Source organism: Pan paniscus, chromosome 3, assembly GCF_029289425.2.
Source record: "Pan paniscus chromosome 3, NHGRI_mPanPan1-v2.0_pri, whole genome shotgun sequence".
In the NCBI taxonomy this organism is placed as follows: Eukaryota; Metazoa; Chordata; class Mammalia; order Primates; family Hominidae; genus Pan; species Pan paniscus.
In genome coordinates this window covers 136,936,804-136,953,866 of record NC_073252.2, presented here as the reverse complement: position 1 = coordinate 136,953,866, position 17,063 = coordinate 136,936,804, and the positions used below count along the sequence as shown (strand labels likewise).

The 17,063-nt window shown below is 36.7% G+C and overlaps 1 protein-coding gene across 21 annotated transcripts in view; it reads left to right on the top strand.

The window, feature by feature from the left end:
• ELF2 (E74 like ETS transcription factor 2) overlaps positions 1-17,063 on the top strand; it is a 126,677-nt gene that overhangs the window by 96,485 nt on the left and 13,129 nt on the right. For 9 of the 21 annotated variants that reach the window (XM_008974105.6, XM_055111840.2, XM_034959149.3 and 6 more), the window contains 3 exons: positions 7,275-7,388; positions 8,805-8,978; positions 13,293-13,379. In XM_008974105.6, coding sequence (XP_008972353.2) covers positions 7,275-7,388; positions 8,805-8,978; positions 13,293-13,379 — 375 coding nt within the window. The remainder of the gene's footprint in view (positions 1-7,274; positions 7,389-8,804; positions 8,979-13,292; positions 13,380-17,063) is intronic. The other 12 variants (XM_003820668.7, XM_057302160.2, XM_063603909.1 and 9 more) reach the window with 3 other exon arrangements.

Genomic DNA, 17,063 nt, shown 5'->3' with positions numbered 1-17,063 from the left:
GAGGCTCTTCATATGTTTAAGTCTGTAATATAGTCTAATTAATAATTTAGGCTCATTTCTAGTGTATATAGCTTAATATAGGAAAAACAAATGTCTAGCATTACTTTCCTAATATTTATGTTAAAGTATTATGTATGAACAGTCTGGATTTTCTGGAAGATTTCTGCCTTATTCTCAAGTATACCTTCCTTGACTTTTTCCTTTATTTGTCTTTTCTTATTTTATTTTATTTTTACATTTGCGAAATAGGTAATCAGAAGTTTTGGTCAACAATGCAGTTATTAAATGAAGGTGAAATTTTTCTGGAAATTTAGCCTAAATATTTTCACTGACAGAAAACAAATCTATTTTACTAAAGTTCATTATGAAATTGAAAATCTCATTTCTGATTTACTAAAAATTGGAATATGTAGTCTCAATCTTGAAAAGATCAAATTGAAAAAAATTAGCAGTATAAAAAGAAGTTAAAAGCAGTATGTGAATAGATACATTAAAATGAAACTCAAGGAATGACACTAGTTTTCTTTTTAAAAAGCTCATTTGAAAATGAATTTAAGAAATTACCCTTCACAATTCATTGCAGCATTGGTACTAAAATTCATGTAAAAACTGAGTTACATGGTCACATCAGTCAGTGTGTAAATAGCCAATCAGAATCATTCAACATAAAACTATTTTAGAAACAAATTTGGTTGGTGGAGAAGGGCAGGCAGCAGAATGTTCTTGATAACTATTTAAAATAATTCCTCATGTTTGATAATTGTTTAAAATGATTCCTTGTGTCATCTATAGCAAAATGTTCAAAAGGATGCAAAGAAATGCTTAAGAAGAGCTTTTTAAAAACCATTTATCTGTGAGTAGACAAATACTGTTTTACTTACAGAATCATAATTTTTATTTTTTTACATTTATTTTATTTTTTGAGATGGAGTCTCCCTCTGTCGCCCAGCCTGGAGTGCAGTGGCACAATCTTGGCTCACTTCTGCTTCCCAGGTTCAAGTGATTCTCCCACTTCAGCCTCCCAAGTAGCTGGGATTACAGGTGTGAGCCACCACGCCTGGCTAATTTTTGTATTTTCAGTAGAAATGGGGTTTTACCATGTTGGCCAGGCTGGTCTTAAAATCCTGACCTCAGGTGATCCACCCGTCTTGGCCTCCCAAAGTGCTAAGATTATAGGTGTGAGCCACAGCTCCTAGGCTAGAATCATAATTTGTCATCTACACCCTGATGTTTATGTTTAGAAGCTAAAACTTATGTAAGCATGGGGATAGAATTTGGTTGTTATTAATTACAGTTGATGATGAATTACAGCTGCGCTTCTCAAAAACCAAACTCTCTGACCCGGATTCTGGGAGTCCCAAGAGCCTTTCACAGGATCTGTAAAGACAAAACTGTTTTGAAAATAATACTAAGACATTATTTGCCTTGTCACTTTCAAAAGTGTACAGAGGAGTTAGGAGCTATGTATAGATGGGTTGTTCCAATAGATTGAAAGAGGAAGGAGAATTCAGCTGCCTTCTATTAAATCAAGTATAATAAGATTTGCAAAAATGTAAAAAACAGAGCTACTTACTTTTTGTTTTTTATTTTAAGTTATTTTTGGCCAGGCATGGTGATTTATGCCTGTAATCCCAGCACTTTGGGAGGCCAAGGCAGGAGGATCTCTTGAGTCTGGGAGTTTGAGACCAGCCTGGACAACATAGTGAGACCCTCGTCTCTAAAAAAAAAAATCAAAAAATTAGCTGGGTGTGCTGATGCGTGCCTGTGGTCTCATCTACTTGAGACGCTGAGGTGGGAGGATCACACCCCAGGAGGTCTAAGCTACAGTGAACCATGATCATGCCACTGCATTCCAACCTGAGCAACAGAGCGAGACCTTGTCTCAAAAAAGTTATTTTTCATAAAAAATATTATTTATGGTTGCAGTAATGGGTGTATTATTTTAAATGAATTAATAATTTTGAAGTTTTCTTTGTAATTTCAAATATGATAAATACAGATAAAATCTCGAGGTCTTCAGTATTTTGAGTGTAAAAGTGTCCTCAGATAAAAAAGGTTGGAGGATAGCTGAATTACAGTGTTGTTTAGGTCTGTACTGTATGGTAGCCACTAGCCGCATGTATCTGAGTACTTAAAATGTAGCTAAGAAACTCAATTTTTAATTTTAATTAATTTAAACTTAATTTCTGGCTGATCTCATCTTGCAGAGGGCAGTTCGCTCTCCCCCTCCGAGAGTGTAAAAAAAAAAAAAAAAAAGAATTGCCATTCTTTTTCCTTTTTATACTTTATAATGCAAGTATATTGATTAAAAGGTCAAGGGGGAAAAGGTGAAGATGGAGTATTCCAGACCTTTAATTACCTTTTCCCCCTTTTTATTGCATTCATTTGTATTCTTCATTTACCTATTACTGGTATAGCTTTGGGGCATTAGAGGATAAGTAGTGGTAAATCAGGTGCTGCAGTTGACTGAAGACCTTGTACTGTTAGTTTATAGTGTTGCTTATAGGAGAATACCACTATCACCTAATGAAGTGTTTTCTAATTTTTTTTCACTGCTCTCAAACTAAATTGCTACTAAATTTTATTTTGGACTTGAGAACATTTTTATGAACTAGATCCATTGCCAGCATTCTCTTATGCAAAGCTGAGAGGTATGCCTCTTGTCAGACTTAATTACCAAGTTTGGTATTTTGTAACAGCTGTTGAGTGAGTCTGGAATAGTCTTCAGTACCATACAAACACCGGTTGATTAGAAAGATAGAAATGGAACAAGAAGATATTTACCAATATTAAATGAAGGTACAAGCAAATATTATTTTTGGTACTGTAATAAAAAGTAAAACAGTTCTTGAAATTTATTTCAAGGGGGATTGACCAGCAATAGCCACTACCAGTGGTAACTAGAAAATGATACCTGTCAGACTACTTTTAGCTTCATTGTTTCTATTTTTAAAATGAGTTATTTATTTTTTCCTTCTATAAATTTCATAGATATAGAAAGATACTAGTAAGTCAAGTTTTAAGTAAGATAAGGAATTCTACTTTTCAGCTCTTGCTTGTAGCTTGCTTACTTTGATTGCACAACACTGTTAAATTCATGCTTATTCTTAAATGTGCAAAATTATAGTTGAAATTTTATTTGAATTATTGATCTGAACAAAATAGTATTGTTTTTTTTTGAATTACAGAAACAAGTAGGAGAAATATTTCTTAAATTTCTGTTAAAAGTTACTTGACTTATGTAAACAAAAATAAAAAGATAGTGCTCACTTTTACAAAATGTGTTAAGTTTTGGAAACTGGCATTAGTACATTATTGTAAATTGATCTGAGAACAGCCTCTTAGATTTTTGTATTTTGCATTATTTTAGTTAGTGAATAAAAATGATGAGATAAAATTAGTAAGCAGTAAAAATGTAATCAGTGTTCCTCTTAACATGCTTGTAACTTACAAAGTAAGTTTATTTTACATTTTTATTTAGTTTTGAAATATCTTCCATTTAATGCTCTCTGAACTGTAGATTGAGCGTTCTAAAATCTGAAACTGAGCACTGATGTGACACTCAAAGGAAGTGCTCATTAAAGCATTTTGGATTTTTAGATTTGAGATGTTCCACTGGAAATATATAGTGCAGATATATATTTTTTTAAATTCGAAATCTGAAACACTTCTGGTCCTAAGCATTTTGGATAAGGCATGCCCAACCTATAGTAGTATAAGCTTCATGAGGCCAGAGATCTGTTCACACTTGTGTCAGGTTTATAGCACAGGGTCTGGGCACATGGTAAATGTCAGCAACGATTTGTCAGTTGTACATAGAGTATTAGATCTTCTGGCTGATAACTTCATAGGTAATTTACGCATATTTTATGTTGTCATCGTAAATTTAAAGTATGAATGAGTAAATTTTCTAAGTATGTATTTTACTCTGTAAATATAAAATATTTCTGAGATATAATATGTTGAATTTTAGGGGGGAAGGGGAAGTTGAGGTCAGAAATATGTGCAAGAATTACACCTTGAAGAAGTAATTTCCATTGACATAACAATTTTAATAACACAACATCATGGTTTTGAAAATGTGCCTCAAACTACGTAAGAATTCAGGGCACGTAATATGTACCTGTTAGGCAAATTTCATTTTGTTTATAACTTGAAACATTAAAAAAACTGGTAAAATTCTCTTGCTGTATTATTATTGAATACTTGAAGCTCTGATTTTAATATGGTAAAGTTTTAGGGTGTGTCTTAATACAATTACATAAGGAATTAGTTTACCCAGGATAGTTTATTAATAGCACCTAAGACAAGAGCTAAATTGCAACACGAGCAGACTTTAAAGAGAATGCTTGCTAGAATAAATTTTAAAAACTGGAGAATTGAAGGGTTTTTTTTTTCTTAGTGTATGTGAGTATTGTAGGGAGGCACTTTGAAAACAATAATTGAGAATGATAATATGTCTTATACTTAATAATGCTAAGTTTTCTTAAAGTTGAGCTACACAGGCTGACTGAATCCTTTGCTTCAGTGAAGCTGCAGATAAGAGTAAGCAGGGTCACCTAAAGATAGATTTACTTAGAGGTTTGGCTGCCTCTCTGGAACCATTTAGCTTTGAACAGATTTCCATAAATGGAAAGAGCAACTGGAGAGACCCAGTACCTTGTGGATGATGTGCAACAGGTGGTAAAACAGTCATTGGATTTTTAAAATAAATGCTTTCCAAATGACTGTTGTTTAAGACTGAGGCTTTAGCATTTAGGGAACTTTGAGATGAACTGGATTTTTTCCCCCAATTAAAAGTTTCCTGGAAACAATTTTAAAAGATTCATATCGTTAGTGTATAGTGCTTATGAATTTGTAATATGACTTTATGAAATTTGTATAAACATTTACTTTTAGTTCCTTTAGGGGACATCTTAAAATCTGTCAAGTTAGAGACTCTTAAATATTCATGTTTCAGAACGTCTTACTAAGTTAACTGTTCAACATTTTAAGTCAGGATGTGAAATTAATATATTATTAAGATAATAAAATTTGTTCTTGAATTGCTGATTTTCTTGTAAGGTCAGTGGGTTGTCTGTCCTTAATTCAGTACATAAAATAAATATCTGCCTGGCGTGATGGCTCATGCCTGTAATCCCAGCACTTTGAGAGGCCGAGGCGGGTGTATCACCTGAGGTCAGGAGTTCGAAACCAGCCTGGCCAACATGGTGAAACCCCGTCTCTACTAAAAATACAAAAATTAACCCGGTGTGGTGGCATGTGCCTGTAATCCCAGCTACTCAGGAGGCTGAGGCAGAAGAATCGCTTGAACCTGAGAGGTGGAGGTTGCAGTGAGCTAGATCATGCCACTGCACTCCAGCCTGGGCAACAGAGCGAGACTCTGTCTCAAAAAAAATAAAAATAAAAATCCGCATGTCTGCTCCATGAAAAGTCTATGTTGGGAACCATGGCATATGTAAAGATGGGTTAAGCTAGCCCCCCAGACCTCAAGAAGTTTATAATCTTACAGGAATGATAAGAAATTATCATATTCTTGCTCTATGAGAGAGATTAAGTTGCTTACCTCAGGTAACAGAAATAAGTGGCAGAGACTGGAACCCAAGCTGTTGGAGCTGAAAGCCCAAAACACTGACTGCTGTACACATTGTTTTACAAGTAACATAATCAGCAAAGCATAAAGGAAGTGCTAGAAGAGGAGAGATACAAAGGGTGGTAGAATTTGAAGTCCTCATGGGAAGAATAAACTCTAAGAAAAAGTCTTAGGTTAAAACCCACTGAGGCTCTGAAGACAGCGAGGTTAATTATAAAGAAAGTTCTCAAGTACTCTGGCAGTAAATATAATGCATGTTGTTATCCATCTTTAGTCACCTCTGCCTGGAGAGTACAGTTGTCCCTCAGTATACCTGGGGTATTGGTTCCAGGATGCCTCCTCCACCTGGCAGATACCAAATCCTAGAATGCTCAGTCAAGTCCCTTATACAAAATGCTGTAGTATTTACACTGTATTTTTTAATTGTTGTATTTTTTTTAATGCCTCCCCCTCCCCTGCAATATTTCCTTTCTTTTTTTTTTTTGAGACAGTGTCTCACTCTGTCGCCCAGGCTGGAGTGCAATGGTGTGATCTTGGCTCACTGCAACCTCCGCCTCCCAGGTTCAAGCGATTCTCCTGCCTCAGCCTCCTGAGTAGCTGGGACTACAGGTGCCCACCACCACGCCCGGCTAATTTTTATGTTTTTGATAGAGATGGAGTTTCACCATGTTGGTCAGGATGGTCTCGATCTCTTGACCTCGTGATCCGCACGCCTTGGCCTCTCAAAGTGCTGGGATTACAGGCGTGAGCCACCACACCCGGCCCCCCTGCAATATTTTCAATCTGAGGTTGTTTGACTCTGCTAATGCAGAACCCTTGGACACGGAGGGCTTACTCTACTCAGTCATTCAAGAGGGTCTATAAGAATTGAATTAATTGATTAAATTAGCGCAGCATGATTCTGTTAGGTGCCCTGGCTTTAATGGCAATACATCAAAATATATAATTGCCCTCACAGGGTTTTTAATCTACAACCAGCCTCTCCCTGACCCTTCCTCCCTTCCCACAAGTTAGTATTGGCCTAAAATTGATGCAGGGTTCAAATTTCAAGGATCTTTTCTTTGTTTTCCTTTGAGTAAGATTCAGAAACTTCTCAGTAATTTCTTTTGTTGTTGTTGTTTTGAGACAGAGTCTCACTCTGTCGCCCAGGCTGGAGTGCAGTGGTGCGATCTCAGCTCACTGCAACCTCTACCTCCTGGGTTCAAGCGATTCTCCAGCCTCAGCCTCTCGAGTAGCTGGGATTACAGGCATGTGCCACCACGCTCAGCTAATTTTTCATTTTTTGGTAGAGACGGGGTTTCACCATGTTGGTCAGGCTGGTCTTCAACTCCTGACCAAGGTCTACCCTCCTTGGCCTCCCAGAGTGCTGGGATTACAGGCATGAACCACCATGCCTGGCCAACTTCTCAGTAATTTCTAATCAATGTCATTGGTTACTTTATAATCAATATTCATTTTATATCAGTATTCATTTTATAAAATGTAGATATTAGCTTTTTAAAAATTATTTCTGTAATTTATATAGACGAATAGATATCAATGGCTTAGAGTTACTCGTGTTATTTTATATTTATTTATTTTTCATTTCTCTTTCAGGAGTGAATATGTTTATTTCTTAGTAATATGTTTTAGTCATGTGTTTAGTGTATTTTTAATTGAGTAGAACTTATTTTTCCTTCAGTGGAAGCATCAGTTCATAGCAGTAATGCACACTGTACAGATAAGACAATTGAAGCTGCTGAAGCCCTGCTTCATATGGAATCTCCTACCTGCTTGAGGGATTCAAGAAGTCCTGGTATGTAAACTGTTCATTCTTATGTTAAACGTGTCATACTACTTCATATGTCTAAAATAAAGTTTTTTGTTTTTTTAATCCAATGGAATTGTTGGGAATTCTCAAAGGTACATTACACATGAATATATGACAGCAGTAATTGAACTTTATTTGTCAAGGCCTCCAAGTCTTATATACTTAATTTTCATAACAAATGATACAGAAAATACCCACTATAGATAGACAAATATTTATTAAATAGCTATTTGTACTGTCATGTCTATTTCCTTAACTCTGGGCAAGTTATAAGCCTTCATAGTCCTTCAGAGTATGATAGATGGGAGCAGTTGCCTGTTAGGACCACTTTCAATCCTTTATTCAATGATAAATAGGCAGTAACTCCAGAGAACCACACATGGTGGAGAGAGAAGGGAGCTTTTGCCATTTTTTTCACACATCCTTCAGAGTGTGAGTTTTTATTTTTTTGTGGTCCCTCTTAGTCTTTAAGAAAAACTTTGATAGTCATTTTGTCCAATTCTGATTTGTCCTAATTTTAATTTAATGCCCAAATGTTAATTTGACTTGATACAAAAATACTGGCTCACCTTCTCATTGGGATTTACAATAAGAACAACCATACTTCTTAATTTGAATAGAATCCTGTGTATTACTCAGAGATATGAGAATAAATTTGTAGCATTTTTGGTCAGTCTATTAATCTAAGATAGTATGTATTAACTGTATCTCTTAATTGAAATAGAAATGTCATATCTTGGTTATTTGTGCACATTAGAAGGAAGCCAGAGCAACATGATTGTATGTACTAGAATACCAGATAACAATTTGTACCTACTGTTTTAGTGACTAAAACATCAGGACTGTTACGTTAAATAAAACTTTAAATACCGAAAGGTAATATTTCTTGTCTGTAATGAGCAAGTTTTCCTTTTCATATTCTAAAATGAACTATAGGTGCTTATGTTTTACTGAGTACATATTTATAAATCTTTCACATTTTGAGCCACATGCATATATTACCTGTTAAAAAATAATGACGGATATGTGGATGGAAAGTAATTATTAACTAACTCACTATTATACTATTATTTTCAAATGTTTTCACAACTCTTAGAATAATTTAGAATTTTTCTACAATGAGTTTGAAAGTATAAGTGTGAAAGAGTGGAGTGACTACTCATGATCCTTGCCTTACCCAGAGGATTAACATTTTTCCTTTAAGTTGATTTTCCGTGCATTTATTTTCCTTATGTAGTTTAAATCATATCGAATATTCAGCAAATTAACTTCTTCAGTATTAAGCTCTTATCCTGCTTTGATTAATTCTTAACAAACCTCGCCTCTTCTAAATATTGAACTGTCCACATAAGAAACATTGATGGGGGTGGGAAATTTTAATTTTTCAACTTTTTTTTATAGTGGAAGTGTTTGTTCCTCCTTGTGTATCAACTCCAGAATTTATCCATGCTGCTATGAGGCCAGATGTCATTACAGAAACTGTAGTGGAGGTGTCAACTGAAGAGTCTGAACCCATGGATACCTCTCCTATTCCAACATCACCAGATAGCCATGAACCAATGAAAAAGAAAAAAGGTAGAGTATATTTATACATTTCTGAGAAGGCAGGTGAAAATTTTTCTCTTATCTTTTTCCTCATCAAGGGACATAGAAAGTAGTATATGCTGTAGATTTAAGATTGATGTTATCTTAACCAGATATTCTCAAAGAATCAACATTGAGATTTTAAATTTAGTATTTTAACGTACTCATACTGTTTAAAGGAGTTAGTATGTAAGGCTTGAGGATAATTGCCTGACAATGATATTTAACAGGTGTTCGACACACAGAAGGCAGATCAGAGATTCCCTGCACCTTGTCTTACTCCATCTTCTCCTTGTTGATCCTTTTATGGGTACTTGATTACTTAAAAAAAACACACACACACACGCACAACATTTTATTCTTTATTTTACAAAGTCTTGTCTTCCCTTGCTTTCATGGATATTTTTTAAAAAGCCAGGCACGCCTTTAGTCCCAGCTGCTCAGGAGGTGAGAGGATTTCGTGAGCCCAGGAGTTTGAGGCCAACCTGGGCAACATAGCAAGACCCTATCTCAAAAAACCTAAATAAACAGTGATTTATGTATCATATATATATCATATATATGATTTATGTATCACATATATATCATATATATGATATATGTATCACATATATATCATATATATGATATATGTATCACATATATATCATATATATGATATATGTATCACATATATATCATATATATGATATATGTATCACATATATATCATATATGTATCACATATATCATATATATCATATATGTATCATATATATCATATTCATATATAGATCCATACTAAATATATATATCATTTATATCATACTATATACAATATTCATATTTATTATATATCATGCTATTTTTACCTTATACCTTCTGCTTTGAAACACTAAGATTGCTGATAGAGACTTCTGATTGACATAAACTCACCAGTGGGTAAAAAGCATTTCCACTTACTATTTGACTTCTGCTGAAATTTCTGCTCCCCCCATCCCAATAGCACATTTTCAACATCATGAAGAAATGGGCAGTAAGTGGGTCTTTTTCTGTTGAAATCAAAGGTAAAATTGGAAAGAAATGACATTCTAAGTAATTGGGTATTCATCTAATTCTCCTTTCTTCTCTAACTCTTCACATTTTAGAGTAAAATGCAAAAATAAAGGTGGGTTTGAAATAATGGTATTTTCTTTTCTTCATTAAATATAGTGTTTCAGATTGCCACAGTGTGTACCATTCTGTGGTCATTGTTGTAAGGGAGATGAGAATAAGACAGCGTCTTCCCACTTGTAATACATGTAGATTATATGCATCTCAAGAGAGGTATACATGAGAGAATTTAGGAGGAAGAGTTACTTCCTGATGTAAGCATTTAAAAACAAAAGGCATACATATAAATAGCCTTATTTACCCACTGCCTGCTATAGCACTTGGCTGGTTGCATCCAATGAGAGCTGTCACAAAATACTTACGAAATGTTTGTTTAGATTTAATACCAGGCATGATGGCTCACATCTATAATCCCAGCACTTTGGGGGTCTGAGGTGGGTGGATCACTTGAGGTCAGGAGTTCAAGACCAGCCTGGTCAACATGATGAAACCCTGTCTCTACTAAAAATACAAAACTTAGCCAGCCGTGGTGTTGCGTGCCTGTAGTCCCAGCTTTTCGGGAGGCTGAGGCAGGAGAATCGCTTGAACCCAAGAGGTGGAGGTTGTAGTGAGCCGAGATTGCACCAGTGCACTCCAGCCTGGGTGACAGAGTAAGACTCTGTCTCAAAAAAAAAAACACCACATTTAAAAGAAGATGGAAAACACCATGAAAAACAGGGGCCATGTAGGGAGCCAGGATGTGATATGACATAATCCAGGAAATACTTTGCCAATTTAATACAATTTTATTTATTTCTGTGAAAGCTCTTAGTGACCATTTAAAAATTACAAGTCTGGGTGTGGTGGCTCAGGCCTGTAATTCCAGCACTTTGGGAGGCTGAGGCAGGAGGATTGCTTGAGCTCAGGAGTTCAAGACCAGCCTGGGCAACATAGTGAGACCTCATCTTGAGGAATAAAAAAAAAATTAGCCAGGTATGGTGGCACATGCCTGTAGTCCTAGCTACTCGGGAGGCTGAGGCAGGAGGATCGCTTAAGCCTGGGAGGCTACAATGAGCCATAATCGTGCCAGTGCATTCCGGCCTGGGCGACAGAGTGAGACCCTGTCTCAAAGAAAAAAAAAGAAATACATGTAACCATTCTGTCTGTACTTACTACCATAAGGGAGACAATGAAGAATAAGAGTATCGTTATTTATATTTTTGTGGTTAAGTACATTTGGGATATACAAACTTAGATAGGTTCTTTTTTAATAGCAGTACTTCTTTTTATTTTGAGAGCCTTTAATATACTAATGTGCATTGTGGATCTTGCTGTCTTCCAAGAGAAGATAGCATATGGTGTTCTAAAAGTTAATATGACTATAGAACCCATTTTCCTATGGAGGAAATTTATCAAGGAACGTGACTTTGGACGTGCCGCTTTATGAGAAAATAAATTAAGCCTTTTTGCACTAACTTTTCTACTAAGTTGGGCTTTTGTGCTAGAATTTAGGAGATGCTGAAGATGTTAGTTTTATTACTGTCTGATTCATATGTATAAATATTATTTACATTGAGTAATTAAGCTGTATTCTAACAGAGACCAGTGAACTTTCTGTTTTACTTTTTGTTAAAACAGACTTCTGATTACAATTACCAGAATTCTAAAGTATATCTGTGCGTTTTGAAATACAGATGTTATGATGCTTTAATTAGCTCTTTATATAATTAATGCTTCCTAATGAAGAATAGAGTGACATCAGAAATCTCAGATGTAGAACAGTCACCAAATCAGTAATAATATATTTGATCCTAAAATATGGCCGGGTGCTGTGGCTCGTGTCTGTAATCCCAGCACTTTGGGAGGCTGAGGCGGGCAGATTGCCTGAGCTCAGGAGTTCAAGACCAGCCTGGGCAACATGGTAAAACCCATCTCTACAAAAAATACAAAAATTAGCTGGACGTGGTGGTGCACACCTGTAGTCCCAGCTACTTAGGGGGCTGAGGTGGGAGGATTGCTTGAGCCCAGGCTGTAGGGAGCTGTGTTCGCGTCACTGCACTCCAGTCTGGGTGACAGAGTGAGACTCCATCTCTTAAAAAAAAAAAAAGTGTATGTATTTATGTGTGTGTATATATATGTATTTGATTTTAAAATATAACATACTTAAGTATTCCCAATTTATTTCTTGAGTCTGCCTCTCACCTGCCAGTGTTCATTTGTGCTCAGGATTGAATATAACTAATTTCAGGCTTAATCCTCTTTCGTGTAGAAAAGTATATAGCCCTTACTTTTTCTATTCATTGTGGATGCTAGTCTGTCTGAGAGAGCCTTATGGCAAAAATGAGGAGGAACAAAAGGGAAGGACACAAACCTTTATTAGACATATGAAATCACTTGGAAGTTTTTTTAGCCTTGTGATGTATCTGCATGTGGAAGTGGGGAAATTGAAACACTTATGCTTACATTCTGGTGAATTAACTGATCCAGAGCAGTAGAGAGTGTTTGATATTTTTTACTTTTCCTCATTTGAGTTCAAAGGGCTTTGCAAATTATCAGATCTTCTGCAATAAGTTGCTAAAGCTGTTTCTCACCATCCTGTAGAACAGAAAACAAATTAAGTTTTTACTAGGATTTGTTTCTATTGCTACACTAATATAAAAGATTGGCAAGGCCGGGTACAGTGGCTCACGCCTGTAATCCCAGCACTTTGGGAGGCCGAGGTGGACGGATCACGAGGTCAGGAGATCGAGACCATCTGGCTAATACGGTGAAACCCCGTCTCTACTAAAAATACAAAAAATTGACTGGGTGTGGTAGCGGGTGCCTGTAGTTCCAACTACTTGGGAGGCTGAGGCAGGAGAATTGCTTGAACCCTGGAGGCAGAGGTTGCAGTGAGCGGAGATCGTGCCACTGCACTCCAGCCTGGGCGACAGAGCAAGACTCTGTCTCAAAAAAAAAAAAAAAAAAAAAGATTGGCAAATCAAGGCTCTGACCAATGTATATGGCAATCGAGGCTCTGCCAATGTGTATGACAGAGATTACTACTAACTGCTGTAATCTAAAATACAAAAGTGTTTGTAATACTCCTTTTAGAAGCAGCTTTTCATACAGAGTATATTCATCTACAAATTAGTATCCATTTAAATGAATAATGTGTAATCAGAAAGTCTGCTAATCGTGCCTCTCATATTTTTCTTGTTTTCAACGTATGGTTTCAATATCTTATTTTTTCAGTTGGCCGTAAACCAAAGACCCAGCAATCACCAATTTCCAATGGGTCTCCTGAGTTAGGTATAAAGAAGAAACCAAGAGAAGGAAAAGGTAATTTGGGGAGGGTTGCTTTGGAAGTGAGATGATTTTTTTTCAGTTAGGTGACATTTTTGTATTTGTAAGAAAACTATTTCTAGTACATGCACATATGAGAATACTGTCATTGGTAATAGTTCTTAATAAGGGATGTATCAGCATCATGTGGGGAGCTTTTTCAAAATATCTGTGCCCAGTTCCTACACCACAGAGATTCTGTAGCCATAGTTGTATCATGGGGGATATAGGGACTTTTGGAAAAAGTCCAAAGGATGTCTGATACATATCCTCCTTAAGAACCATTGACTTACAGGATAATAGCACCCATCCTCATATATAGCTACCCATAATTCAAAGGGGTTTACAACTAAGCCTTGTTTCTAATAATTTCTTTCTTTTCTTATTTTTGTGAGACATTGTCTTTCTCTGTTGCCCAGGCTGGTGTGTGGTGGTGTGATCATGGCACATTGCAGCCTTGACCTCCTGGTCTTAAGTAATCTTTCCGCCTCAGCCTTCTGAGTTGCTGGGACCACAGGCACATGCCACCATGCCTGGCTAATTTCTTTCTTTCTTTCTTTTTTTTTAATTTTTTGTATAGATGAGGTCTCACTGTCACTCAGGCAGGTCTTAAACTCCTAGGCTCAAGTGATCCTTCTGCCTCAGCCTCTGAAAGTGCTGGGACTATAGGCATGAGCCACTGCAACTAGCCTGATACATAACTTCTTAACTGTTTAGAAGAATTCAAGGCGAGCTAAATTTAATTTTCCAATCAATAAATGTCAGTCACATCAGTCACAATTCAGAACAAAACCATGTTTTTGCTTATTTATTGACTTATTTTTACAGACAGGGCTAGAATGCAGTGGCGTGACCATACCTCACTGCAGCCTTGCGCTACTGTGCTTATAGCCTCCCAAGTAGCTGGGACTACATGCACACACCACCGCACCCAGCTAATTTGTTTGTTTTTTTTTTTAAGAGATGGGGTCTTGTGCTTTGTTGCCCAGGCGGGTCTCGAATTCCTAGCTTCAAGAGATCCTCCAGCCTCACACTCCCAGAGTGCTGAGATTATAAGCGTGAGCCACTGCCCCTTGCCTATTTTTGCTTTAGAATTTGTGTATCCTGATTAAAAATGAAAACAGCACCAAACCTCCCCCATTCTGTGCTTTCCTAATTTGTTAAGATGATTTCAAGTAACATTTCTTTTTAAAATTATTTTTATTATCTTTTTTTTTTTTAATTTTAAAATCTTTTGTAGAAACAGAGTGCCCCTGTTTTGCCCAGGCTTGTCCCAAACCCCTGGCCTCAAGCGATCCTCCCATCTTGGCCTCCCAAAGTGTTGGGATTGTAGACATGAGCCACCGTACCTGGCCTTTAATTTTCTTGTCACTCAGATTCTGACAGATAAAGTATCATTTCAGTAGTGGTTTTAGATGTGTTCTGTCTGTCAATCTGATAACCAAAAATTTATCACTTTCATGAATAAGTGTTTTCAGACCAATATTCAATAGTTGGATAAATTTTATATTAATATATTTAAATTTATTCTGTCCTTATCAGGTGGTTTGACTCAATAATTTTAAATAATTAAAACAGAAATTAAGTCTAGTTTAAAAAAAATTGTCTCCAGTAAGCCTACCAAGAAATTTGGTATTTCGTTAGGTCAAAAAAAAAAAAAAAAAAAAAAAAAGGTGACATTGAACACTTATTCAGGAACTGGTGACCCAATTTGGGAGAGGCTTAGGATACTTTTCTTATTTCCTTGTTTGTCTTTGGTTGTTGTACACTTCTAACATCTTAGGTTTCTTCTTTTAATTTATATTGAAAACTTTAAAAGTTAACATAGTAAGTATTAGAAAACTAAACTGTAAATATACAGTTATTACTGTTGTCTTTTTAAATAATTCTTATCCTCAGTGGTATCACTTATACTTGAACATCTTTTGCTTAATACTGGAGAAAAACTGTGACCAGTTTTTACCAATTAAAATCACATCTCATTACAATTTCAGTCTTGTATTAAATTTGAGGCAGTGTGTTATAATGTAATTAATTGAAGCTGTTACAGTCAAACCTGTATTCAAAGTCCAGCCAGTGTTTTTTCGTCTGTAAAATTGTGATAATAGTCATAGGCAAATTCCTTATTACCTGGTAAAGAAAGCTTCTCTTTCTGAATCCTGTTTTCCCTAAAACCAGAAATATAATTTTAAATAATTTTTTTTCTATAGAGACAGGGTCTCACTCTGTCACCTAGGCTGGAATACAGTGACAGGATCATAACTCATTGCAGCCTCAGCCTCCCAGGCTAAAGTATTCTTCTGCCTCAGCCTCCCAAGTAGCTGGGACCACAGGCACATACCACCGTGTCTGGCTAATTTTAAAATTTTTTGTAGAGACGGGTCCCCCTATGTTGCCTAGGCTATTCTCATACTCCTAGGCTCAAGTGATCCTTCAGCCTTGGCCTCCTTAGAATTGTTCATTTTAACTTCGGGATGGCAACATGGATGCAGTGAGTGTTTAAAGATAATATGAGGGATTTTGATGAGTTTAATTCAAAACATGGAAACATTCAGATATCTTATGTACAGGGCATTGTCTATGTTATACAAACATTTCTTCCAGAGTAGAATCTTTGCTCACATTTACTACTATGTGAACAAAATAAAAATGCAAAAAAAAGAAAATTTTTATGTAACTGAAGATTATACATGGTTTGTTTTAATAGTTTTTAGGTAGTGATGCTGGTGTAATAGGGTCCTAGAGATACAAATGTAACATTGTAAAGTTAAAAGTCATTTTTTTTGTTTTGTTTTGTTTTGTTTTGTTTTTGAGGTGGAGTTTCGCTCTTGTTGCCCAGGCTGGAGTGCAATGGCATGATCTCAGTTCACTGCAACCTCTGCCTCCCGGGTTCAAGCGATTCTCCTGCCTCAGCCTCCTGAGTAGCTGGGATTACAGACATGTGGCACCACGCCCAGCTAATTTTTATATTTTTAGTAGAGATGGGGTTTCTCCATGTCGGTCAGGTTGGTCTCAAACTCCCGACCTCAGGTGATCCGCCCGCCACGGCCTCCCAAAGTGCTGGGATTACACACATGAGCCAACACGCCCGGCCGAAGGTCAGCTTTTTCAGGTCAGTAGATGCATAATGGGTTGAACTCTGCGTTATTAATGAATTTACTGGATTTTCAGAGAAAGCCACAATGAAAGTGAAATGCCAGAGACAGAACATCAGTACTTTGATTGAAGGTGTTGGGGTAGTGCTGGCTTGTTTTGGAAGCTTCCCACATAGCCTGTATCTTAGAACTGGATTTAAGGATAGTAAACGAATAGTGCATGGAATCCTACAGATGACCTATCTTTTTCGTCTCAGGACTCTTTTCTGTTCTTCTTTTTTTCTTGAGAACGGAGTCTTGTTCTGTCGCTCAGGCAGTGCGGTGCAGTGCAGTGGCGTGATCTCTGCTCACTGCAACATCCGCCTCCTGGGTTCAAGTGATTCTCCCGCCTCTGCCTTGCGAGTAGCTGGGATTACAGGCACCCGCCATCATGCCTGGCTAATTTTTGTATTTTTGTAGAGATAGGGTTTTTACCATGTTGGCCAGGCTGGTCATGAACTCCTGACCTCAGGTGATCCACCCACCTTGGCCTCCCAAAATGCTGGGATTACAGGCGTGAGCCACCTCGTCCAGCCTTCTGTTCTTC